Source organism: Hypanus sabinus, chromosome 8 (genome assembly GCF_030144855.1).
Source record: "Hypanus sabinus isolate sHypSab1 chromosome 8, sHypSab1.hap1, whole genome shotgun sequence".
In the NCBI taxonomy this organism is placed as follows: Eukaryota; Metazoa; Chordata; class Chondrichthyes; order Myliobatiformes; family Dasyatidae; genus Hypanus; species Hypanus sabinus.
The window spans coordinates 73353508-73379311 of record NC_082713.1 but is presented as its reverse complement, the minus strand read 5'-3'; the positions used below and the strand labels follow the sequence as shown (position 1 = coordinate 73379311).

Sequence of the window (25804 nt, the reverse complement as noted above, 5' to 3'; positions counted from 1 at the left end):
TAACAGTTAGCGTATACATAAACAGGCTCCTTAGTCTTTAGTCTTTTTTAGTCTTTTTTCTCTTCTTCCTCTCTATTATTAAGTCCTCTAAATTTATTAAAATCTACCTTTTTGACAAAGTGTCCATTCACTTCAACAAGCCTACCTTCCATACCTTGGGAATTATTCTTCTTGTATTGCTTTTGATCAGAATTATTGATAAGTGGGTCTATATTATTGTGGAAATATTATTTTTTTCCAGACCTGTAGGAAAGAGTGAGTGGCAGTAGGAATTCCCTGGAAATCATTAATTCTACATCTGAAAGTGTCTCAATTTGGAGCAAATAGATAAGATGATTGAAAGGCTGTGCGACACGCCCAGCAGACGAAACAATACTGACAGAGAGTGAAATGGTACCTGCAGAAATGATCTTTATTTAAAAATAGAAACTGAAAGAAGGAGCAAGGTACCACCAGTTGGAGAATTTAGTATCAATGTTATGAAAAATTCAACATGCAGTAATTATAATTCTCAGAACCTTTTTACTGCAATGGCCAAACCTTTTTGACTGTTTCATCTACCTTGGTAAATGCAGTAATGAATAATTTTTTGCATTACATTTAAATTGTTTGTTCTTTCTTTCACCAGTGAATTCAGTGAAACAGTACGATATTACACAGTGGGAAGTGTTCCTGCTGCCCCAGCATCTCCTCGGCTCATTCACGCAGGTGTCACTTGGATTTCACTGGAATGGAGTCGACCTGGTGGTGTTTCAGATGATGAATCCGTTACATATATCCTGGAGATGGAAGATGAAAGTTCAGTAAGAAGCATTTTCGATGTTTTGTCTGTGTGAACTTGTTAAATGTGAACATAGTTCTCACATATGTTTCTTGTCCAGTTTGGCCTGAATTCAACCAGATTCAAGATTGTTTAATATCAACAACTCTTTCTCTGTAGTGGAATAATTCCTTTGATGTTCATTAAATTTCCTCAAAAAGTAGGCTACAGGATGTTCAACATCGATGTTCCCACGAGGCGAGGGAAGAGATTGCTGAGCCTCTGGCTAGGATCTTTATGTCCTCGTTGTCCGTGGGAATGGTACCGGAGGATTGGAGGGTGGCGAATGTTGTCCCCTTGTTCAAAAAAGGTAGTAGGGATAGTCCACATAATTATAGACCAGTGAGCCTTGTGTCTGTGGTGAGAAAGCTGTTGGAAAAGATTCTTAGAGATAGGATCTGTAGGCATTTAGAGAATCATGGTCTGATCAGGGACAGTCAGCATGGCTTTGTGAAGGGCAGATCGTGTCTAACAAACCTGATAGAGTTATTTGAGGAGGTGATCAGGCATATAGATGAGGGTAGTGCAGTGGATGTGATCTACATGGATTTTAGTAAGGCATTTGACAAAGTTCCACAAGCTTATTCTGAAAGTCAGAAGGCATGGGATCCAGGGAAGTTTGGCCAGGTGAATTCAGAATTGACTTGCCTGCAGAAAGCAGAGAATCATGGTGGAGGGTGTACATTCAGATTGCGAAGTTGTGACTAGTGGTGTCCCACAAGGATCAGTTCTGGGACCTCTACTTTTCGTGATTTTTATTAACGTCCTGGATGTGGGAGTAAAAGGGCTGGTTGGCAAGTTTGCAGACGACACCAAGGTTGGTGGTGTTGTGGATAGTGTTGAGGATTGTTGAAGATTGCAGAGAGACATTGATAGGATGCAGAAGTGGGCGGAGAAGTGGCAGATGGAGTTCAACCCACAGAAGTGTGAGGTGGTACACTTTGGAAGGACAAACTCCAAGGCAGAGTACAAAGCAATTGGCAGGATACTTGGTAGTGTGGAGGAGCAGAGGGATCTGGGGGTACATGTCCACAGATCCCTGAAAGTTGCCTCACAGGTAGATAGGGTAGTTAAGAAAGCTTATGGAGTGTTTGCTTTCATAAGTCGAGGGATAGAGTTTAAGAGTCATGGGGTAATGTGACCCTTTCTGCACACAAAGGGTAATGGGAGTCGTAAATTGTTAGCTCCTTGCCCTCTGCCTACTTCCCCTACTAAGACAAATGCCTTGACTCCAAGGTCAATTGTTTAGAATAAAGATAAAATTTTATGGAAGTGAGGTGACCTAAAAGATTTGAGATTAAATTCTTTATTTCTAATGTTTCTTCAGATTTTTATAACATGTTATCAGTTGCTTCTTTCACAACTGATAATAGGTTTTTTTTTTGTCAAGCTGCAAGAGTGAGCTAAATTTAATAGCTGTAATTTTTCAGGAAGAAAGGTTTTTTTTGTAAATTTACTCCTAAACAGAAGTCACCTCCAGTGGAGAAACTGATCATTTTAATTTTGTTAAATCATCATTATTTTTGGCTGGTTATTCTGAACGTTCGTTACAAGCCAAATTGGTAGAAGAGAACAAATTGAGAGTTTGGTGCTGAAAAAAAAAACATTTTTGCAGGTTACTGCTGAGAGAACTATCAGCTGGATCTGTAAGCCTGTCTATAACTTCAATTTTTTTAATATTACAGGGTTATGGATATATAGTAAAGTACAATGGAGATGAGCTTGCTTGCACTTTAAAATATCTTAAACGGAATACCTCCTACAATTGCAGGGTAAGTAAGTATGTTTGCATGTTCATCTGTTATTACTTTTCTCACCATTTCTCCAAATTAGTTTATCAATTCCAAATCATAAGAAACTGCAATTCACAAATAAGAAAATATTTATAAAATAAAATCAACTTGGACTCCTAATTAGTTCTATCCCATTGAACAGTAAGCTCTGAATTGGTACTAAATCATGCCTAGAAGTTACGCTTCCTGCAGTTGAAGTTGAAATGTAATGATAGCCAGCAACAAAATCCAGTGTTAAATCCTAGTCTTAATGGGATTCCTTGGCATTGTATTAAGCAATTGCTGTTAGATTCTGACGCTGCTCAGATTTTAAATAGGACCTATGAGGGGCAATGTTTTCACACACAGGGTATATGAAACAAGCTAACGAAGGAAGCTGTTGTGGTGGGTGTAATTGCAATACATAAAATACATTTGGTTGGATACATAGATGAGGTATATATAAATAAGGTACATGGGTTATATACAGTAAATATGGTTCATGGATATATAGGTGGTGGGACCCACTTGTGAGAATTCACAATATACAACGTGAGCTGAAGTTTAATTTTGTATTCTTGAATGTCTTTCATGTTTTCAGTCTGGATTTCTGTTAATATTTAGATCTTTGCCTGTAATAGTGAAGGCAAAAGTAACCCAAGTGAAGTTGTCAAATATTGCACGTGCCCCAGTAGACCTGGACCACCCAGTAAACCAAGTGTAAAGGGAAAAGTTCATGCACACAGTTTCAAGGTTGTATGGGGTAAGTCATACTTTATACCTTAGGAAGTTCATTGTTAATGAAATTTCAAACAATGATCTGATGCAAATGTATTTTTTCAAAATAGTCTACTTACAGACAATCTGAATTGGTAGTAGTTAGGATGTGAATGTCTATTTTACCAAATACTTCAAATCAGAAAGATAAACTGTTATCTGACAGAAATTCTTTGATTATAGAATAAAGGACCTATGACTGACGCAGTTTGGACAAATGAGAAGGTATAAATAAAGTGGTTGCAATGTGATCAAAGGCATTAGTTATTCTAATCTATTTAACCATTAGAAGTTAAGGACAAAATGAAAAAGGGGGTAAGTTAGCTTTGACTTTAAAGAGTAAAAGCTATGGAGTTAGAATCTTAACTCAGAAAATCAAGTAGTAAAATCAGTTTGGATGCAGCTCTGTGGGAGTAAAAGTGTAGAATCACACCTTTGCACCTCTAGAATACTGAAATCTCTCATGTTCTTCTTTTTATCAAAATGAACAATTTCACATTCTCCCAAATCATGCTCTGTTACAAGGATATCAGAGGGGCATAGAGAATCTAATTACTGACAAGTACCTTTATGGGCTCAGTTCACAAGCACATGGATTTACATAACCTAATACCTGTGTGTACACCTCCATAGTTTTCCAGAACCTCCATGAACAGTCAAATAATGGAAAAGGTGTCTACACTGGCAACTTGTTCCTTGTGGTCCTGCTCTAATCTCCAAGTGTCCTCGTGGTACACCACATCCACAATGGTTGGTCACTGGGGAGTTGTTGTTGCTTTGCATTTGAAGCCTTGGCTTTTATATTCCTTACCAGTTCAAATGTCACATTTCAGTCTCATTGGCTGTGTGTCATCTGATTAACCTGTGTCACCTTCTTATTGGCTCTGGTGCAAGTCGGCATCACTTATTGCCCTCCTCCAGGAAGTGACAACTGGTAATTTATAACACCTTATTCTAAGTTAGTTACCAAACCAGTGAACAGCTTGCATCATTCGAGGCAGGCACTGACCACACTAATCACAAACCAGCATGGTTATATCATACCAAAGGACACCTCACAAATAACTTATCTGGGAATGATCTCTAGTTCAGCAGATTTCCTGGAGCATCATTGCCTCTTCTTTTAAAACACTGATTCAGCTGAGCAAAACCAGTTCACAAAATGGATGATGCAGAGCAGCTTCACAAAATGGCAGCTCCCCCATTCCTCTGACCTCACGACAAAGACAAAGACTACCTAGTTGCTTACTTCCACTCTCCTTGATTCATTCAAATTCATTGATTTGAAGACTGTATTGCTTTCTGCACAACTCCATTTTCCTGATTTTTTTTTTAACCATTCATTTAGCCACTCTATCTCCATGTAGCCTCCTTAAGTCATCATGATTTACTCTTGTACTAATCTATAGATGACCAATTATACATTTGGACTTTTATCCAAATCATTTATGCCAATCTTTTACCCATGCCAAAATATTACCACCTATGCTGTAAGGAGTTGTTTTCTATAATAATCTTTGATCAGATGCAAATGAAAATATAAATATAGTGCATTCATGGAACAATGTACTTTGTAAGAATAGGCACCTTAGCCCAAAGTGTCTGCATCGACCATGATGCCTATCTAACAAATCGTATCTGCCAGCACGTGGGCTGCACATCTCTCAATCCCTGCCTGTTCAAATATCTCCTTGAATGTCATTGTCGTATCTGCTTCCATCAATTTCCTGGCAGCATGTTACAGGCAGCTACCAATTTTGTATGAAAACAAAACTTGCCTTGTAAATTTCCTTTTAAATCGTTCTTGAAGATATGCCCTATAGTATTTGACATTTGCACCCTGGGAGAAACAATCTGACTACTGACCCTATCTATGCCTCTCAACCTTTCCTTATAACTAATACTCTCTAATACAACCTCTTTTATAAACCTCTCAATTTCCCACAGCAATCTTGACAATCCTCTTTCTACCCTGTCCTCTATTCGCTTTTACACTTGTGATTCATGGCTCCAGTACCATATCTAATTTTGCCAATGACACCACTGACATTGGCCGAATCAAGGGCAGTGACGAATCAGCGTATAGGAGGGAGATTGAAAATCTGGCTGAGTGGTGCCACAACAACAAACTCTTAGTTAATGTCAGCAAAACCAAGGAGATGATTATTGACTTTAGGAGGAAGAAACCAGTGGTCCATGAGCCAGTCCTGATTGGGGGATCAGGGGATGGAGAGTGTCAACAACTGTTAATTCCTTTGTGTCATCATTTCAGAAGGTCTTTCCTGGGTCCAGTACGTAAATACCGTCACGAAGGAAACATTGCAGTACCTCTAGTTTCTTAGAAGTTTGAGAAAATTCAGCATGTCATCTAAAACTGTGACAAACTTCTATAGATGCCTAGTGGAGAGTTTACTGGCTGATTGCATCACAGGCTGGTAGGGAAACACCAATGTCCTTGTACAGAAAAGCCTACAAAAGGTAGTGGATACAGCTCAGTCCATCATGGGTAAAGCCCTCCCAATCATTGTGTATATCTACAGAGTGCTGTCACAGGAAAGCAGCATCCATCATCAGGGACCCCCACCATCCAGGCCAGGCTCTCTTCTCACTGTTGCAATCAGGAAGAAGTTATAGAAGCCTGAGAACCTATGCCACCAGGTTCAGAAACAGTTACTATCCCTTATCCAAAGGCTCTTGAACCAGAGGGGATAGCTTTACCCACCCCGTCCCATCATTGAACTGTTCCAAATGAAGTAGACTTCCTTTCAAGGATTCTTCATCTACATGTTCTCAATATTTATTGCTTATTTATTATTATTATTCTTTCCTTTTTTTTCCACTTTTTTGTATTTACAATATTTTGTTTTGGATATTGATTGCTGTCTACCCTGTTGGGTGTGGTCCTTCATCGATTTTATTGTATTTCTTGCATTTACTATGAATACCCTCAAGAAAATAATGAGTTGTATATGGTGACATGTATGTACTTTGATAATAGATTTACTTAGTACTTTGAAATTCTTCTGCATCCTTATCCTGCCTGTAATGGCATAGCCAGTAGTGTGTATCGTACTCCAAATGTGACTTAACAAAAGTTGTATTTTTACTCGTATCCTGACCATTGAAAGCAAGCATGCCGTACACATTCCTTACCATTTGATCTGCTTGTGTTGCCAACTCTCAGGGAACTATGAACTTTCACCGCAAAATCCCTGCGGACATCGCCTCTGTATATCCTTGCTCCTAAGTTACCTGCCATTTTGCATTTTCCTCCTTACATATGACCTCCAAAATGCAACACCTCACATTTGTCTGGAGGTAAACCCCATCTGTCATTTCGCCACTGAACTTTCCATCTAGTTTTTTGCAACTATTATCTATTTACCAGTCCTGATGAAGGGCTTCAGCCTTAAACGTCCACTGTTTACTCTTTTTCATAGATGCTGCCTGGCCTTCTGAGTTCCTCCAGCATTTTGTGTGAGTCATATTGTCTATTTACCCTATCTGTGCATCTCATAAATTTATATATTCCTATCGGGCTGCTCCAGACTATCCACAACTGTACCATAAATCATGCCTTACTTATCATGAACCTACACTTTCATCTAGATTATGTAAATACAAGTATCAGAGATGACTCCCTTTTATACATGACATATTACCTTTTCGAAGAACTCCAATAAATTAGTCTAACATGATTTATTTTCAGAAGCTCCTACTGCTTTGTTGAAATGACATGAATGTTTCTAAGTATCTTGCTCCAGTATCTTTAATATTATCTTATAATAATTTTGCTATGATGAATGTCAAACCAACTGGCCTGCAGTTTCTTGTGTTCATGTACATTACGAATACAGGAGTAAAATTTGCTATTTTCCAATCCGGCAGACCTTTTCCTGAATATGGGGTATTTTGGAATATTAGAACCAATGCATTAGCTATCTCAGTAGCTGATTGAGACCCAAGGAATTGTCAGCTCAGGGTCCAACCATTTCCTCAGTGCCATTTTACTGCTGATTGTAAGTTTCTCCCTTCCTCCCAATTTATGATTTTAAAACTATTTAGCTTTTTAGCCATATAGCTATTTAGCTGTATAGCTCAACATCATTAAAGCAAAGGAAATGGTGATGGACTTCAGGAAGACTAAACCTGCACTGCTCACTGTGACTATTGATGGTTAGGATGTGGATGTGGTGAGGACCTACAAGTACCGGGGGTGTAACTGGATGTCTGTCTTGAGTGGGGCACCAACACAGAGACTGTGTATAAGGAGGGCCAGAGTTGCCTCTACTTCCTGAGGAGACGGAGGCTCTTTGGAGTATGCAGGCCTCTCCTTCACGTTCTGCTAGTCTGTTGTCACCGGTACCATCTTCTATGTGGTGATGTGCTGGGGCAATGCTATCAACACGGGTGATGCCGACAGGCTCAATAAACTGATTAGAAAGGCTGGCTCTGTTATAGGAGTCAAACTGGACACACTGGAGGATGTGGTAGAACAAAAGACCCTACAGAAAATCCTGGCAGTTCTGGACAATGTTTCCCATCCTCTTCATGACACCTTGGCTGAACAGAGGAGCACTTTCAGTCATAGACTAAGACAACAGCACTGCTCCAAAGAGAGCAATATGAGGTCATTCTTACCCTTGGCCATTAGGCTCTGTAATGAGTCAACCTATAATGAGGGTTATCATACCCTCATAATTGCCCTTATTTTGGTTAAAATCCCAGTCTTGTCTTCCATTCTCACCTCCTTCAATCATCTCGGGGCGGGTTTCCCAACCTGTTTTTTTTATTGTTTACACGTTGATCCTTTTGCCTTTCTGACAAGCTCTTATTATATCACAATATTCCCTTCAATCCTGTGCATCCATGTCAACCACCAAGAAATCACTTTACACCAACTCTGTACCAGTTCCAATTTATTCTGCTGTATTTCCCTGATCTCCCCCCAAGCTTCTGCCATTCATCTGCACACCTGGAATAACCAGCCAGCTCACATATCCTCGATGTGGGAGGAACCCCAAGTATCTGGAGTAAATCTGTATAGTTACAGATGACGGCATCCATCTGTCTAGAAGAATAGTGGCACTGGAGTGAACTCTCCAGGGCACAAGCCTGGGTGGAGGGTATGGAGATCCTGGGATGCCCAGTTATCAAGATCCCCCTCTCAGCCTCACTAGTGTAGTCCAACGGAAAGTGAACCAATACATTTGACATCAGCTTGGCTGCAGGAGTTGCCAGAAGGATGTTCAGTGATGTCCAGTCACCTTAAGGGCTCCACTCCGGATTTTCTGTCTGGGTTTACCTCCCATAGCTGCAGCTTCTCCTAAGGCTGCCCACCAGGCTTTGGAGTTATTTACCCAAAGCTGAGTAGTTACAGCGAGAACTTAGAAACTCCACAAAAAGCAATGAAGGTCATGATTGAACCCAGATTGTTGAGCTGTGATTGAGCAGCTCTGCTAGGTGCACCGCTATATTCTGTCTGATTTTATGCTTGTATTTAGGGGCCCTGTGCACCACTCCTGCAACTTGCACTTTACTAAAATTGTCAACCACAATCCTGCATACTGGCTTCCTGAACTTAGTTGACTCTCTCTTTTGCTATTCTAACTACTGTTAGTTTCCTGTCCTTGTAATGTATAAAGTACCTTTAAATATTCAGGTCATTTTGCAGTCAGGACTCAGTAATGAAAGCTGGTCATACTTTTGTATTTATATGCACACTCTCTGTTGGTTTATCTGAGTGCATTCAGATGCAGAGCTTTTAGTTTTAAGTCTTATTATTCTAACCTTAGTATCTAGATTAATTCTGGTTTGTTCTGTTTATTATTTCTTTTGACATTCTCTTATCAAGATTTTTCTCTCTCAGCTACAGTATATCTCAACTCTTCAAATTATCGCATCTTTGCAACTTTTGATCCCTTGGCCTGCACTATTATCTCTATTTATAAACACAGTGAAGTCTGCAGATGCTGGAAATCCAAAGCAACACAAACAAAAAGCTGGAGGGAGTCAGCAGATCAGGCAGCATTCTTGGGAATCAGTGAACAGTTGACATTTCAGGCTGAGACCCTTAGTCGGGACTCTGTTTGGTGCCTGTGCTTGAGCAGGATCCAGGTGTAGTAAGCTTCCACTTCTACTGCACACCAGCACTTCAGCAACTTTGTTTTTTGGCTCTGACTGCCTCGTTTGCACCATGAACATCCTATCTCTATACACTTAAATCCCCTGTCAAGAAGCCCTCAGGGCTTTCTGGGCAACAGACCAGCAGTGGCACAAATTAATCCAAAATCAAAAGAAAACAATTACCACCAGCCACAGAGTTCTTATACTTGGGTGACACACCCCCAGTTTCAACGATTGCTCCAGAGTCAAATTCCCTGTTTTGGTCCTTTATTAGCAATTGGCAAATGTACAATTAAGCATTATTGGGCATTATCCCAGCAGTCAGCAAAGACATGACCACTGTGGCCCCAAGCTATAAACTACCATGAAATAATTATGAATATGGAATTTATTTTCTCTGCTTTTTCTACGTCCCAACTTATGTGACTAGTTACCATAATAAACATGCAGCACAGAATACATAAGGCCATAAGACATTGGAGCAGAATGAGGCCAATTGGCCCATTCTTGTCTTGACTTGTCTATACTGTACCAACCGCTGCCACAGGGCTATAAACGTGCAGGAGCAGTGTGTTGTTAAGTGCTTTGCTCAAGGGGACACGCTGCCTCGGCTGAGGCTCAAACTAAAGACCTTAAGATCTCCAACCCAAAGCCTTAGCCACTTGGCCACATGCCAACACATTCAATCATGGCTGATACTTCCCCCCCCCCCCCCCCCAGCCTTCTCCCTGTAACCTTTGATGCCGTGGCCAATCATGAACCTATCAAGCACTGCCTTAAACATACCCAGTGACCTGGCCTCCACAGCTGCCTGTGATAAAACATTCCACAAATTTGCCACCCTCTGACTAAAGAGATTTCTCTGCATTTCTGGTTTAAGTGGACACCCCTCCGTCCTGAGGCTGGGCCGCCTTGTCTTAGACTCCCCCACCATGGGAAACATCCTTTCCACATGTACTCAGTCTGGGCCTTTCAACATTCAAAAGGTTTCAAAGAGATTCCCCTCTCACCTGTCTAAATTCCAGCAAGTACACTCAGAGCTGTCAAACGTTCCTTCCATTCTTGGGAGCACCCTTGCTAACCTCCTCTGAAACCTCTCCAATGCCCACAACTGCTCACAAGGTGAGGCCTCACCAGTGCCTTATAAAGCCTCAGCATCATATCCCTGCTCGTCTATTCTGGACCTTTTGAAATGAATGCTAACATGGCATTTGCAGAATACATGGCTCCTATATTCCACCACCCCTACTTATTACACTATAATAATTACAACTACATGCTACTGAGACACAGGAGGCCTGAAATCTCAACACTTACACCAATGTCCTCTTACACCAATGTAAGCAGTCTATCCTGGATTGTGATTTTATTCAGCTAAACCAGGTTGCTCCTCTTGAATGCATTCATGAAAATCTGCCTTGAATGGCTGCTGCCAAACCTCATCCAAGAGCAAAACTGGAGTCCCATTAACTGTCAGCTTTGGCTGAGCATACTCTCTTCCACCATCATGGTCTTCTTTTACTGGTCCGTATTAGCAGGCACTTTCAACTCGTGCATGCTCTGCGTGTCTTCTGTAGCATTGCACACTTTAAAGAAAAAGACCAAAGTCCTGAAGGGCTTTGGAGTCTAACGATTTAATACGCGGCCATGAAGAGACTTTTCCCATGTAGGCCTCAGCAATTATCTGCTCATCACCAAAGCTTTCACACTCGTGGTACATAAACCTTTGATTATCCACCTTGACACTGAGTGTGCTGGATTTTCTCTGTCCCATGCCAACGTAGGAATTCTCACCGGAGAACTGTTCCACCAGAGCACACTTAGCAACCACAGCACTTGCAGTCCGTAGCACTTTAATTCTGGCCGTCTTGGCTGCAATTTGTTCCCACAACTTGGGCTCCTCCATCTGTCTTCAAAGTTGCTCTGCCTATTCTTCTTGATTTCTCCAAAGCTGTTCCATTATTTGTTTTTAGGTCTCCCCGAAGCTGTTCCGCCTTTTCCTCCAAGGCGTTATCCTGAGTATAACTGTTATTTCAGCCTCCATTTTATTGTGTACCAAAGTGAGGTTGTCTTGCTGCTAGCAACAGAGCATGCTCTGTTAGGCACGATGTCTCCAGCATGTATGTCCCCTTTATCAGTTGTCACAGCTTGTCCTTTGACTTCATAAATATTTTCATCTTCGCCAGGGAATTGACATTCTATATGGTACATCAGTGTATTTGCTCTCTCAGCTTCAAGGTTGCTGCTTCTAGCTGAAATAATTTTGTCTTCCGAGTGCACAAGACAGTCAAAGCAATGGTAGGTTTGATTCAGCTTTTCAATGACAGAAGTGAAACCCTCAGGTTCAGCCGGCTGCGTTAGTCTAGGGAAGACAGTCTCTGGCCCCACGAAATGTGTGAAATCTGAGGTGCAGAACCTTTGTTTGTGTGGATGGTGCGTGATCTGTTCACCTGTTACAAATCAGTGCCACGAAATAACAGACAGTTCGCCATATCCAATTAAACAATTTAACTTTATCATTCTTAATTTGACTAAAGGGTTAGTAAGTAAAGCAAAGAGAAAAGGGCCCATTTTAATGAAACAGTCTAATGTGCACAAGCTGGAGCTCACGGTTTCCCCTGCGTTAGCCTTCCATCGATTTCCCCGGGCTTCGTCAACTCCCAGCCCCACTCCAAGTCCACTCCCTCCTGCTGTCTACAACCTCTACTTTCTGGCATCTTCTCTCTTCATCTCTCGCCGAACAAAGGACCCAGATCACATCGGTCTCAGGCACACAAGAAGAAAAAGCACTCCCTCCATTGGACGGTGCAAATTCCAAAGGCCCCATTATCTCTAACCATAACCCAAATGCGGCTGCTATAGAAAAACTATTACATTAGCAGTGAAACCTTTCCCAGGTTGTTACACTCTCTCCCCACCAAATTTAGTCATGTCCTCCTAACATTTAGATAATTTGCCAACCCTTCCTGCAAAGCACAAAGTCCAACCCAGGTGCAACAGGTAATGATATAAGTCCCCAGAGTGGTAGGGGCCACACTCTGTTCCCCCAGTGCTACATAGGCCAGCCTATCCAATGGTCTGCTGATCCTTTGAGAACTCCATGCCCCCTCATCTACTTAAGGTTCTGATGCAAATTAGGATACATCTGGTCTTCATAGTGAGGCCTACCCCTGTCTACCACTTGTGCCCTCCCACAACTCAGACCCCTCTGTATCTAGGCTGAGCCCCGCTTCATCCCTTTCAGGGTCCTGCTGTAACCCAGTCTGTCCACAGATAGTACCCCCCCCTGGATTTCACCTGACTCAGCATGAGAAGGGTTGGGATTGGGAGTCTCTTTCTCTATCAGTGGGGTGTTAGTGAAAGGCAGCATAAACACCCCTCTCCCATTTCCTCATCCTCTGAATCAGTATCCCTTTCAGGGGCGGGGGCCGGTCTAATCTCTCCTGCTGTTGGTCCTTCAGTCACCCTGCGTCACCACACAGTCCTCTCACTAGGTGTAGGCTCCAGATCGGGCTCTGGGTCAACCTGCACCTCTTGTCCCAGAACCAAAAGGTGGTTCTTGACAGGCCCATTCCTGTCCTGTGGTTTCACCCAGAAAACTGGTACATTTGGCATCTGACTCCTCTACATAGAGTGTGGCCGCCCAGCGGTCAGCCAACCTGTGCTCCCCGGGTAGCCCCGAATACCTTATGAGAGGACTCAGTCTCCGGCATGGGTTGGGAGAACCTAACCTTTTGGTCATACCTCCTCTTTTTCCCTTGATTCTGCTTGGCAGCCGCGACCCCAACTAATTCATAAGCCTTTTTCAGCTCTCTTCTCATATCAGACACGTACTTCAGATAAATCTTTGGTGGTAGGTCTTCCTTGCCAGTCCCAAGACAAATGGGCATCCTCACCTTACGCCCAAACATCAGATAATATGGCGAGTACCCGGTAACTTAATTTTGTGTACTTCTCCCATAACATTTTGACCAGCATGGATGCCCTCTGATCTTTGGTAGGGAAAAGTTTGAGCATATCTGGTTTAGTGGTCCGTGATGACTAAGACATTCGCCGTGTTGCTGGCATCGGGTTCTATTGACAAGAGATCCATACACACCAGGTCCAGAGGTCCCGCACTGCAAGTGGGACAACGGAGCTGCCTGCGTAGACAGTGTCTTCTGGTGTATGCACCGAATGTATGATTTACAGTATTCTTCGACTTCTGATTTCATTCGGGGCCAGTAAAACCGGTCTCTGAGCAATTCACAGGTGTTTTCAACCCCCAAATGTCCAGAATCATCATGGTGACATCAACACAATCCTCCAATACTTCTCGGGCAGAACCAGCTGGGAACGCCGAGGTCGGTCTGGAGGTGATGTGACCCGGTATAGGATCTGGTTCCTCAACTCCAGTCTGGGCCATTCTCTCAGTATTGGAGGCACCACAGCGTGTTTCATCTTCTCCGCTTGGGCCATGTCTCCTTTTTCGACCTCTGACCAAATGGTACCAATTCCTGGGTCATCTCACTGAGCAGCTGCCACTTCTCCAGAACTCAATTCTGGTAACTGGTTTGTCTTCAGAGCAGTCAGGTTACAGTAAACTTGTGGAATGGCGTCATCAGAAGCTCCCAATTGATCCACTGCTCGATCCTGCCCTTCACGGAGATGGGAAACTGGCACATGGCCTTCACCCCAGGGTCAGGAATGCTCTCCCACTCTTCATCCCTCTCCAGTCCTTCATACGCACCTTGGGACGAGGCATCAGCATCAATGTTCTGACTTCCCGGCCGGTACTTCAGGCTGAAATCATAGGCAGGCAATGCCACCAACTACCGATGGCCTATGGCATCCAGTTTCGCCAAGATCAAGATATAAGTTAGGGGATTGTTGTCCTTCCCCACCTCAAACTTGGCACAGTAGAAGCAGTCACTCAACTTATCCACCACAGCTCATTTCAACGCCAGCAACTCCCAACCTGTGCATGGGATAGTTTTTCTCAGAGGGTGACTGACTCCAGCTGACAAACACAACAGGTCTCAACCCGGTGCCCTGATCCTGATATAGGACACCCCCTAAGTCCTTTCTGCTGGCATCCATATGCAGTACATATGGCAATTGGGGGTCTACAAAAGCCAGCACAGACACCTGTGTGTCTGTGTCAGCAGCTCCTTCAGCGATTAAAAGGCCTCTTCACGTTTCGCATCCCATCTCACTCCAAAAGGCTCCGAAGGGTTAAGATACTCTTTACCCTCCTCTCCTTTTGTCGTCCTCCTTTCTGTCATCCAGGCCTCTTCACATTTCGCATCCCACCACACTCCAAAAGGCAACCCACATCAAACTTCTCAGTAGAAAAAAACACCTTCCAGTTTCAACATCTTCTCTACCAACCTCCTCTTCCAACCTGCAAGTACCGGAGAGTCTCCAAAATTGAATAACTGTGGTCAACTTCCCACCTTTTTCAGATAGTTCCTCCCCAGCTTGTCTCACATTACCATCTCCCGGAAAAGGTGCACCGTGGGCATCCCCCGCCTGAAGGAGACCTCCATCTTCATAGTGTTTCTGACAATCACTGCCATCTTGTTCACCTGAACAGCCGAGGGCTTCTGCAGTTTGGGTCTCACCAGTACCCCGCCCGGCAGGCACCCGCAGGTCCTCTTCATGGTCTTCCGGAGCATCCACTGAGAGGATCTCGCCCTCAGGCATTCCGGGAGGTTTGGGGTTTCCCATTACTCTCGCTACTTCCTCAGGCCATAACACGATTAGCTTGGACCGGGTGAACTACACAGTCCTTCGTCTAAACTCATTATCTGACCCAATGCAGCCACACACTTCCTCAAAAGCAGCTCGAAACACCGGCTGAACGGACAGTATTCTCAGAAAGCTATCTCCAGCTTTCTCCTTGCAGGCTCCCACGAGCCTCCTCACAATAGGAGTGTTGGTCCCCTCAAAAATTGAAACACCCCCTTCTCAATGGGGTCCAGACAAACTAGCGCTAATATATCAAGGGCATCAGCCTCTGAAAACTGCAACTTCACTGACACATAACCCTCATACCGATAATCACCCCAGATCTCTACAGCACTGAATGGCGTCAATGGTAGATGTGTCAAATACTGGTGTAAAATGAACGGTACAGCAAAATGACTTGTGACCCTGTGTTAAGTATGGCTCGAGCATAAATATCATCTATCTGTAGTGATACACTAGAAATTGGCCCCATGAAGCCTTCAGGAAAATGTTTTTTGCTTTAGGGTGTTCCTTGATATATTGCTGGGAATGTGTCTCTTCCCACACCCCACCCCCATCCCCTCACTGCTTAGGTGCCTGGGGGCTCACTCTCTGAGGGGTTTCCCGTCGTTCACACTCCCGCCTGAAGCGTCCCTCTTCACCAGTTATAACAGACAATACCGGCCACTCCCCTTCTTGCGTGACACCGGCTGCTAGCAGCCCTCCTCATAGTCTGTCCCCTTGAAGGATCCACGTCCCCATCAGCTCCATTGTATTGGGGGGGGGGCCACATTCTCAACTCTGCCACAATCTCCTCTACCACTCCCCGGGAAAGCCTATCCGTGGTCACTTCAGCGCAGGGGACCACTACTGAGGACTGTACCCTGCTGACAGAGGCATCCCGTGCCTCCGATGCATTCTCCTCCTCTCGTACTTCTCTGATCAGCTCAACAAATGAGAGGAGTGCATCTTGCAAGACAGTCAGGGACCCCAAGCGATCAGATTCTGGGACTGGCACCTTTCACTATTTGGTCTATCTTTAGCTGATCCAACTCAGCCTTCTGCATGGCCCCTCCCTGCTGCAAGCAATTTAGCTTCCTCTCTAGCCAAGAGATGTAGACAGAAAGCTTCTCTTCTCCCCCCACCCCCCTTCTCCTGACTAATGTTCTTAAACCCCGTCATGAGCTCCATTGGGCTTCCCATCACACCAAACACCTTCTCTAGTGCTTGCATGTAGGCCACAGAAATGGCAAGGGGGTTCTGTGCCGTTACAGCTCTCACTACGTCAGCAGCCCGCCCACTCAAACTTTCAACCAGTCGCTGTTGTTGTACGTCATCAGGGCACTGACACTCATCGAACAACTGAGAGGTTTGCTCTGCCCAAGTCTCATACTCCTCTTCCCCTTTAGGAATGGGTTTCATTCCTGAGAATAGGCAGAGCTTACGATAGCTTAGGCATTTTTCCATTTATTCACTAGAGAGGTAAAGGTGGATACTAACTCAGAATTCCTACTCCTTCCCCATGGTAAGCAGAAACGAGAGGACCCTGTCTGTGAAGTCTCCGCCCCAGCTATGGGAGACGTGACTTGCAATTCAGCCCACTCACCCACACTCTTCTCCTCCCAGAAAGTATGGACAATCCACGGCCTGCCCCCCCCTTTCCTGGGACCCCACTACTACCAGGCAGTTTCACTGCTGTTACGTCAGTGCTTGTCTGAACTAAAATAAAATATGTCAGAATTAGTATTATTTTCATGTGATGTACTTGGGTACACATAAATTCTTTTGATCTTTATGTCTTGATTTCCTATGAAGTTTATTTTTCATTTATGAAACAAGTATCATTCATGATTTAAACTGATGGTTTAAAAAATCCAAGAAGCGATTACGTAGTTTAAAAAAAAGCAGTCCATGTAACATCTTGGACTGCTGGCTTTTTTGAGCAATGCAATAGAAGAATTGGATTCAATATATCTTTTGCAATGTTCTATTTTTGTGAAAGAACTGAAGTATTAGCAATATTTGTTACCAAATTTTGTTTTTCTGTTGCAGACCCACCAAAAGATAACGGAGGGTCAGAAATCACTAAGTATGTACTGGAGCTCTCTGGACTGAATGGTATGTTGAATTAATTTGTTCATCGTCACATTTCCAGCATTTTCAGCTTTTGACAAAAATTTGCAGTGTTTTTTTTATTTTCACTTTTAGGATTGTCTATTGTTTACTGCTGAGTTTAAATACTCCAGCACCATTTTCTTGTCTGGCTTCCCCAAATGAGGAAAGTAAAATCAGAAGTTTTGAGTTGCAAGTTTATATGCATGATGCAAAGCACATTTTGCTTTGGACAGCCTTGATGTGTTTTGTATGAATTTGAAATTGGTTGAAAATGTGAATGAAACAACTGGTCTTTTCATCATTGAGGAAAGAAATGCTTCTGTTCAGGATGAAAAATAGGCTGTACTGCTTACTGAGTAATTCCTATTCCCAGAGGAAGAGTGCTGTGTCACCACAGTTTTTGCAACTTTCCGCAGCATGTACCATCTTTGATCAAAGGAACAGTGAGCCACAGCCTTCATTTAATAATATTTGGCAAAATTGAAAATGGCTGGCTGTTTAAAAACATTATCTGCATATATACTGATGATATTTATTTGTATTTTTCAGAAAATGAATGGGATATGGTATACAGTGGAGCAATCAGAGAGCATGTCTGTGACCATCTAAATCCAGGCGTACAATACAAAGTAAGGGTTTACTGCATTAATGCTGGAGGACAAAGCCAGGTAAATCAATCATAATGTCAATCTTCTGGGTCAGCCTTGAAACTTCCTCAAAAGCAGAAAGTCCATGTATTGTTAGTAACAGCCACTGCCCAACCCTCATCTATCATCTTTGTCACCTTTTTTTAAAATAAAACTTAAGAGATGAGCTCCTCTGGATAATGCATTTTTAAATGTGAGTCGATCCTGCCTCTTAAAATCTTCTCCAGTAATTTCTCAACTACTGATGTAAGGCCTATAATTTCCTGGTTTGTCCCCGTTGCCCTCCTTAAACAGAGGAACAATATTGGCTTCTATTCAGTCCTCTGAGATCTCCCCTAGGGCTAAAGAAGATACAAGACAACATCCTCAATAACCTGGGATACACTCATCAGGCCATAGGGAGTTAACCACCTTAATGTTCTTCAATAGCCCCAGTGCCTCCTTGAGAGTAACAGTCCCTACAATATCAGCATATCTCTTCCTGATCTCACTATCTTCTACATCCTTCTTAGTGAATATGGAAAAAAATACTTGTATAGTACCCACAACCACTTCTCCTGGCTTCAGGCTTAACTTCCCTTTCTTTGATGTTTTGACTAAATTTGCAACATCTCAAGACATCCAGGGTTTCTGAACCTTTCCATCTTTATCTTCTTCACAGACGCTTCTTGGTACTGAATTCCAGTCAACTTTCCTTTAAACGACTCCAAGTTCCAGATATGGACTTGCTCAATTATAGCCATTCCCAATTTATTCAAAAGAGTTCCTGCCTAACGTTGTTGTAATCGGTCTTCTATAGTTTAGCTCTCCCCTGTGGTCCAGTCTGTCTAACAACTCTCGGAAAAGTTAAGAGTTCTGATCACTGTTAACAAAACACTCTTCCACTGGTACACCAATCACCTGGCTATGCTCATTTCCCAATACAAGGTCCAGTACAGCTGTGTATTGTATGGTGCACCTACAAACTCTGCCCCGTCTAATCTTTCAACACAAAGTAAGTCCCAGTCGACACATCTTTCCTGTATTTGGAGACCTCTTGCCTAACCCCACCACACCCATTACCCCTTTCTTATTTGTGAGCTCCACCCTTTAAATGCTGCTGTGATATTCTCCCTGACTGCGCAACTCCCCCACCCCCACCCACCTCTGTCATGTCTGAAACATCCAAATCTTGGAACACTGAGCATCCAGTTCTGTCCTTACTTCAACCAAGTATCTAATATAGCTACAACATCGTAATTTCATACACCAATCTAGGTTCTAAGTTCATGATATTCGTTGCGTTGTAATAAATACACCAGCCCACAGACTCACCGTGTTCATTAACTTGGCCTTTCTTGTCCTTCTGTTCAGAGATACTTGGCCAAAGTCTACCATCCCCTCAATTCTTCCATGAGCAGACCTACTGTTATGGCTCCCATCCACCTGCAATACCAACTTAAACCCTCTCAATGAGGACTGGGTATTAGTGAGGGTATTAGTCTACCTCCGGTTTATCTTGTTCACTCCCACCTGCCCTGAAAGAGAACCCAGTGATCCATAGCCCATACTCTTCCTCCTGCATCAGCTTCTTAGCCATGTGTTGAACTGTATTCTTTTCCTATTTCTTGCCTCACTAACATGTGACCCAAAGAGTTATCCTGAGATTACAACTCTAAGCTTCCCTGATTTCATCCCTAGAGCTGAACTTTGCGCTGCCCCCTTCCTGGTAGAAGTTATCTATAGAATGTAGTAGCATAAGAAGTTCTTTTTTAAAAAAAATAATAAAATTCAGTTTGTTTAACCTTTACACACTGAGGGACTTTCCTGCTCCTTCAGCCCTATCAGGACTGAGTCCTGATGAAAGGTCTTGGCATGAAATATCAACTGTTTACTCTTTTCCATTGATGCTGCCTGGCCTGCTGAGATTCTCCAGCATTTTGTGTGTTTTAGCCTGTAATATAATCTTAGCAAAGTGAGCACTTTTTGTTTTATTTCGAAGCTCTATCCACTTGGCTTAATTTGGAAAGCTTTCTAAAATATCCCCCCTCAAGAATACCCGCCCTTTTTGAGTATTTCCAGCATTTTCTCTCTATGCAAAGCTTACAAGGCAGCTTCCTATGCATTGGCTTCTCCCCAAGTTTGACTTCTGCCCGAATTCCCTAACTACAGGGAGGCATACACCATTGACCCTGCTTTTCTGCCAACTTGTTTGAAGACTTTTGCTTCCTGGAATTACTTAGAAACAATGAAGTCCCTCAGGATTGCCTTTCCAGCAGATTAAAAACTATCCCCCATTTTCAAATGAGTTGTGAAAGCCATTGAATGATCCTCATTAGTGCCTCAGTGTATGCTAATTAAACAGGCATTTTGTAGTAACAAAATTGGCACTGTTTTCTTGTTTTACATAGAGTCAGACTTCTTTGTCAAAATGATTTTTAAAAACAAGAAAAACTCAAGCATTTCTCATGAGCTTTCCCCTTTGTGTAAGTTTTCTGAGGAGTTAGATATTTTGCTGAAGAATGCCCAGGTGTGATTCAGTGCTGCCTGTAGTCCCTGATACCTTGTGCTCCCCATTAGTGTTTGTCTTGCGTCCTAAGCCAACCTTGGTATAAATCTTTTATAAATGATATAGAGAGCATCATGTATAGCTGAAAATTCCCAAATGTCCACATGAGAAGTGCACCATGAAACTTAATATTAGAAATATGTTTTACAGTTGCACACTAACAAAGCTAACCTGATTGAATAATTCATGGTTCATAACCTTTGAAATGTATCCCTTTTTCCCTAAATTACAGGCATCTGACATACTGACTGTGCAATCTGCTGCAGTTCCTCCTGGACCCTGTAGCAGTGTTCAGCAGTCTGGTAAATCTAAAGCAAAAGAAGTGTCTATACGATGGGGTAAGGATGTATATTCCTTTCTGTTGAGCTGCTGTGCAAGTTGATAGGGTAGTTACGTTAGTCTTCATTAGTCAGGGGAAAGGGATCGCGAGCTGTGAGGTAATGTTGCAGCTCTATATAACTCGGGATAGACCACACTTGGATTACTCTGTTCACTTCTGGCTGCCTCACTTTAGGAAGGATGTGGAAGCTTTAAAGTCAGTGCAGAGGGCATTTACCAGGATCCTGCCTGGATTAGAGAACATATCTTATGAGGAAAGGTTGAGCGAGCGAGGGCTTTGGAGCACCGAAGGATGAGAGGCATCTTGATAGAGGTGTAAAATATCACGAGGCATAGGTAGCAGATGTTTCCCAGGATGGCAGAGGGCATTTGTTTAAGGTGAGGGGAGATGTCCGAGGTGGGTTTTTTTTTGTTACACAGAGAGTGGTACGTGCCTGGGACACACTGCCAGGGTCGGCGATAGAGACTGAACAATAATTCAGTTCAAGTTTAATTTTCATTAAACCATACACAAATACTTGTGAACAAACGAGACTGCATTACTACTGGGTCAAGCTGCAAAGCCACATCACCAAAAGTCTTATAATCCACCCCCCCCCCCCCCCCACCATGATGCCACGGCTTGATACATACGGGCCAACAAACCCACATAGAATATCAGTAAAAATACAGTGATGCAGAATATACCTCTATATATACAGTCCAGACCCCCCCCACCCAACCACTGATACCATCTGTTGACGGACCCCTGGCATCTCCTAGACAACACCATGGCTTTGAGTCCCAGTCCTCTCATATACAAGGACATATAGATTATTAGTAAAGAAACAACCAGGCAAATATATATGTGTATAGTCCAGACCTCTCAGTCCATTTGAAACTTCCATCACCCCAACCACTATGCTGCCCCGGTAGAGCTGACTTCCTGCGGCTGAAAAGCAAGTGACCTTGCAGCTTGGGCCTGAGTCCACTGAGGCATTCAAAAGACTCTTAGACTCATGGGTATAAGAAAAATGAGGGTTTGGGGCTGTGTGGGAGGGAAGGGTTAGGTTGATTGTTTATTATCTTGGCATAACATTGCGGGTGGAAGGAACTATTCTGTTCAATGTTATGTGTTCAGTGCACCACTTGCATCTTAATCTCGTTTTTTTTTGTAGTGCCACCTTCTGTTAATGGTGGCTCTGCAGTCACAGAATATGCTGTGGAAATTGGAGAGCTGGGATCAAGTGATCGGAGATCTGTCTACCACGGTGCAGAACTGGAGTGTACAGTAGGTGGTCTTCTGCCAGGAAAGATGTACAGTTTTTGGGTGAAGGCTGCAAACAGAGTTGGGGTAAGGTGATAGGATTGTATGATGTCAAATTATATTATTCTGTGTATGGTAACAGTGGAAAGCAATATTAATTGTGTGATTGGCAAAAGAAAAAAATGAAGTTGAAAAGCGTAATGCAGTATAATGTTGTTCTTGTAAATTCTACTCGAGTCACCTCATTAAAACTCATCTCAAGGTGGCTTAGAATAAATATTCCAGAATGTTAATTTGTACTCTGCTGTAAACTGTAATTAAGGAATTTAACAAAAGGAGCTCAATAGCTAATGCACACACTTGTGAATAGTTCTTTGTCAGCTGTGTTGATTTTATAATTATCAAGTTTGTGTAGTCTTATTTGTAATTAAGACAGAATATTATGGAAAACATGCTTTTTGTAGTGTCAAAAATGGAAAAAAATCTATTTGAGGACTATTTAAAGGACTTCAGATTGCTGTTGCCTATAATTAATTGATTTCAAAGTAAGCTGGATGTGATCTATTTCCTTCTATAGTATGGTCCATATTCAGAGAGGACTGATATCTACACAGCAACAGCCCCACCTGATCAATGCAGCATACCTATGGCTGTGTGTAAAACAGCCACCTGTGTGCAACTGAATTGGGAGGTAAGAGAATAAGGAGTAGAAGCAGGAGTGTGGCCATTCAGCCCCTCTCACTGCCACTCAGCCATTCACTGTGAAGGCTCATCTTCTATCTCAGCTCTACTTTCTTCCACTAATTGCATTAGCTCATCCTCCCATTAATATCTCGAAACAGTTGACTTGTATCTCGAAACGCAGTGACTGGAATCCTCTCAGCCGCCTTGGGTAAAGAATTTTAAAAAACCAAGTCGAGTCGAGTTTATTACCACGTGCACAAACATGGTTCATTGTGATGAAGAAGTTCCTTCTCACCTCATTCTGAACGGTCAGGAATTTATTTTGAAACCATGACCTTCTTGCTCAAAGGAAACAACATCTCACGGGTTTTGGTGAGGTAGTCTCTCGTAAACACTAAAGAATCTGCTTAATTTCACCTCATGGTATGTCTTGGGAATCAATTGGTAAACTTCGTTGCACCCTGTTTATCACAAATACATCTTTACTTAGGCAGATGGTTTTCCAGATACAGGCTCAGTAGGGTTCTATATAATTGAGCATGGAGGCAGACCCCTCATCCAATAACTCTATGTTTGCTTGATATCCCTTTGGGCTCTCCCCTCCATGTACCTATCCAAGTGCTTCTTCAGGCAGCTGATTCCAAATATTCACCATCCATTGCCTGAAGAAGTTCCCTCAGTTTATTTTAGAATCTTTCTCCTCTTACCCTAAATCCATGCCTCATAGTTTTGGACTTCCTTAACCACGGAGCAAAGACGGTTACTGTCCATATGATCTATGCCTCTCACTACTCTTCTTAAACAATGTGACAAGGTTATTCTTACAATCATGTCCTCTTCTAATAAAAGCCAAATTACTGTCAGCTTTTTAATTCCTTGGTGAATTAGCATGTTAACTTTCATCGATCCTTTTTCAAGGAAACCCAGATTCCTCGGAACATTAACAACTTTCACTGTCTCACTATTTAAAAGAACACTCTGCCCATCTTTTTGCCCTGTCAGTGTGCATGTTCAGATATATTTTTACACTATATTCCATCTGTCAGGTCCTTGGAATTCTTTGTTTTATTTTTGTTAATCAATCCTCATACAATGTCAGAAAAACAATGATTCAATTCTAATTGTGTTCAATAACTTCTCGTGTGACACCTGATTTAGAATCTTCTGGAAAGACCAATGCACAACACCTTCTGTTTTTCTTTTATCTATTTTGCTGGTAACAACATTTAAAATGTATTGGACAACCTGAATTCCCATTTTGAGTCCAAACTGACTCTGTCAAAATCCTATTACAATTTTAAGAGCCCTCCTATGCTAATAGATATTATCACTTACTTTACAGTGATGTTAGGCTAACTGTAATGTTTAACATTATTCCAGAGTTTTCTCATGTCTTCTTCCTTGAGTATATGTGAAATATGTATAGTATACATAGAGACAGATTACTACCATTACACCAATATTTCACTTCTCTTGTTTTGAAAGCTGCATGCAAGTAGATAGAGCCTTCAGTTATTATTTTTTACCATTTTCTCTGCTCTGATATACAATTGGTTTACTTTTTTGTAGGCTGTGCCCTTTACTAACTCTGATTATCATTTCTTACTTTACTGTACAACAGCCTTATCCCTTCTCAAACTTTCTTTATTTTCCTTCATCAAATCTTTATTCCTGACTGCCTGCCATTGTAGGTTAAAGCTTTATTTACAGCTTTAGGTGTTTGGTTAATTAGGACACTGGATCCACCCAACTCAGGTAAAGTTCATTCCAAAGAAACAGCTCTTCTCCCCCCATTACTGGCACCAGTTCCCCATGAACTGAAATCCTTTTCATCCCCATTATTTTCTCCCACACATTCAACTTCCTGTTTTAATTAATCCCATGTAATTTGCAGATGGCTCCTGTAATAATCTAGGTATTAGTTTTGTCATACTGCTTTTTAACTTGAATCCTCCTTGTTGACAGTGCTTCAGTGGAAAATTTGTTTTAGTTCTCTTTGTCTTTGGTTTATACAAAGATGATAGTCACTGATCCTTAGTCTTTCCACTCTCCCAGTTCCTCTCGAACCCTGAAGATACTCCTGAAATCCAGACATTACACAACCTACAGTATTCGTACCCAAGCCTCAATAGTTTTACTCTGCTGATTATGCTGCTGCCTATCAATCCATCAAAATGAGCTCTGGAAATGTCCTCCTCCCTGATGCATCACAGCTCATCAACACAACAGAATTCCTTGAGCTGCAGATGCGCTCATGTGGCGCTCTGTGGGTTCCGTCATCCCCTACGCCTCCTGTCCTGCCATTGTTATCTTCAATCAATTTATTTTTAAATTGAATTAATTTCCAGCCAGCCGGTGATGTAGTGGCATCCGCTCCAGACTATGAAGTGAGTGGTCCAGGTTCAAATCCGGCAGGCTCCTTGCACGCTTTCCATCTGTGCTGGGCTGAACGTTGAGCTAGCAACTCAGCCTCATTTTTTAAAAAAAACACAGACAAATGCTAAAGAAACCGCAAGGTTGCTGCCACGAGGCTCAGATAGGAACAACACTAAATTCAATTACGTTATTCATTAAATATCTATTTCTTTTAGGTATAAAAAGTTGCAGTTTTGCTCTTATCTCATCAGTTCATACTGTACGACATCATGTGAAGGAATTTATCATAATGTTGATATGTCTGTCAGCAACCCTGCCTACCCATGAGCAGTAAAGTGAAGTATAATGTGCGTAGAAACTGATTACTGTCATGCATACCCCCAACTGCAATACTACATCTTTTTATTTACTGAAAGAGAGATCTCACTCTTATAGTGTTTATCCAAGCTAAACACAAAGCTATAATTATTTCTTTAACACCATGTTCTCTCTATGACCACTCTATAAATATTGCTGCTTTCTATCACTTATGCGAGCATTATGACTGGCACACTGCTATCTTTTGTAGACATCTAAATACAAATTTCTTCGGGCTGGTTTAAAGATAGAAAGAGTAAACTGGTGAACTGATTTATTATCAAGGTT

The 25804-nt window shown here is 42.3% G+C and overlaps 1 protein-coding gene across 1 annotated transcript in view; it reads left to right on the top strand.

Moving 5' to 3' along the window:
• Positions 1 to 25804, top strand: part of LOC132398222 (fibronectin type-III domain-containing protein 3A-like) — a 135326-nt gene that overhangs the window by 96746 nt on the left and 12776 nt on the right. The window contains exons 14-21 of the mRNA XM_059977340.1: positions 629 to 803; positions 2506 to 2592; positions 3217 to 3355; positions 17257 to 17322; positions 17869 to 17987; positions 20747 to 20852; positions 22011 to 22186; positions 22677 to 22790. Of these exons, the coding sequence (XP_059833323.1) occupies positions 629 to 803; positions 2506 to 2592; positions 3217 to 3355; positions 17257 to 17322; positions 17869 to 17987; positions 20747 to 20852; positions 22011 to 22186; positions 22677 to 22790 (982 nt within the window). The remainder of the gene's footprint in view (positions 1 to 628; positions 804 to 2505; positions 2593 to 3216; positions 3356 to 17256; positions 17323 to 17868; positions 17988 to 20746; positions 20853 to 22010; positions 22187 to 22676; positions 22791 to 25804) is intronic.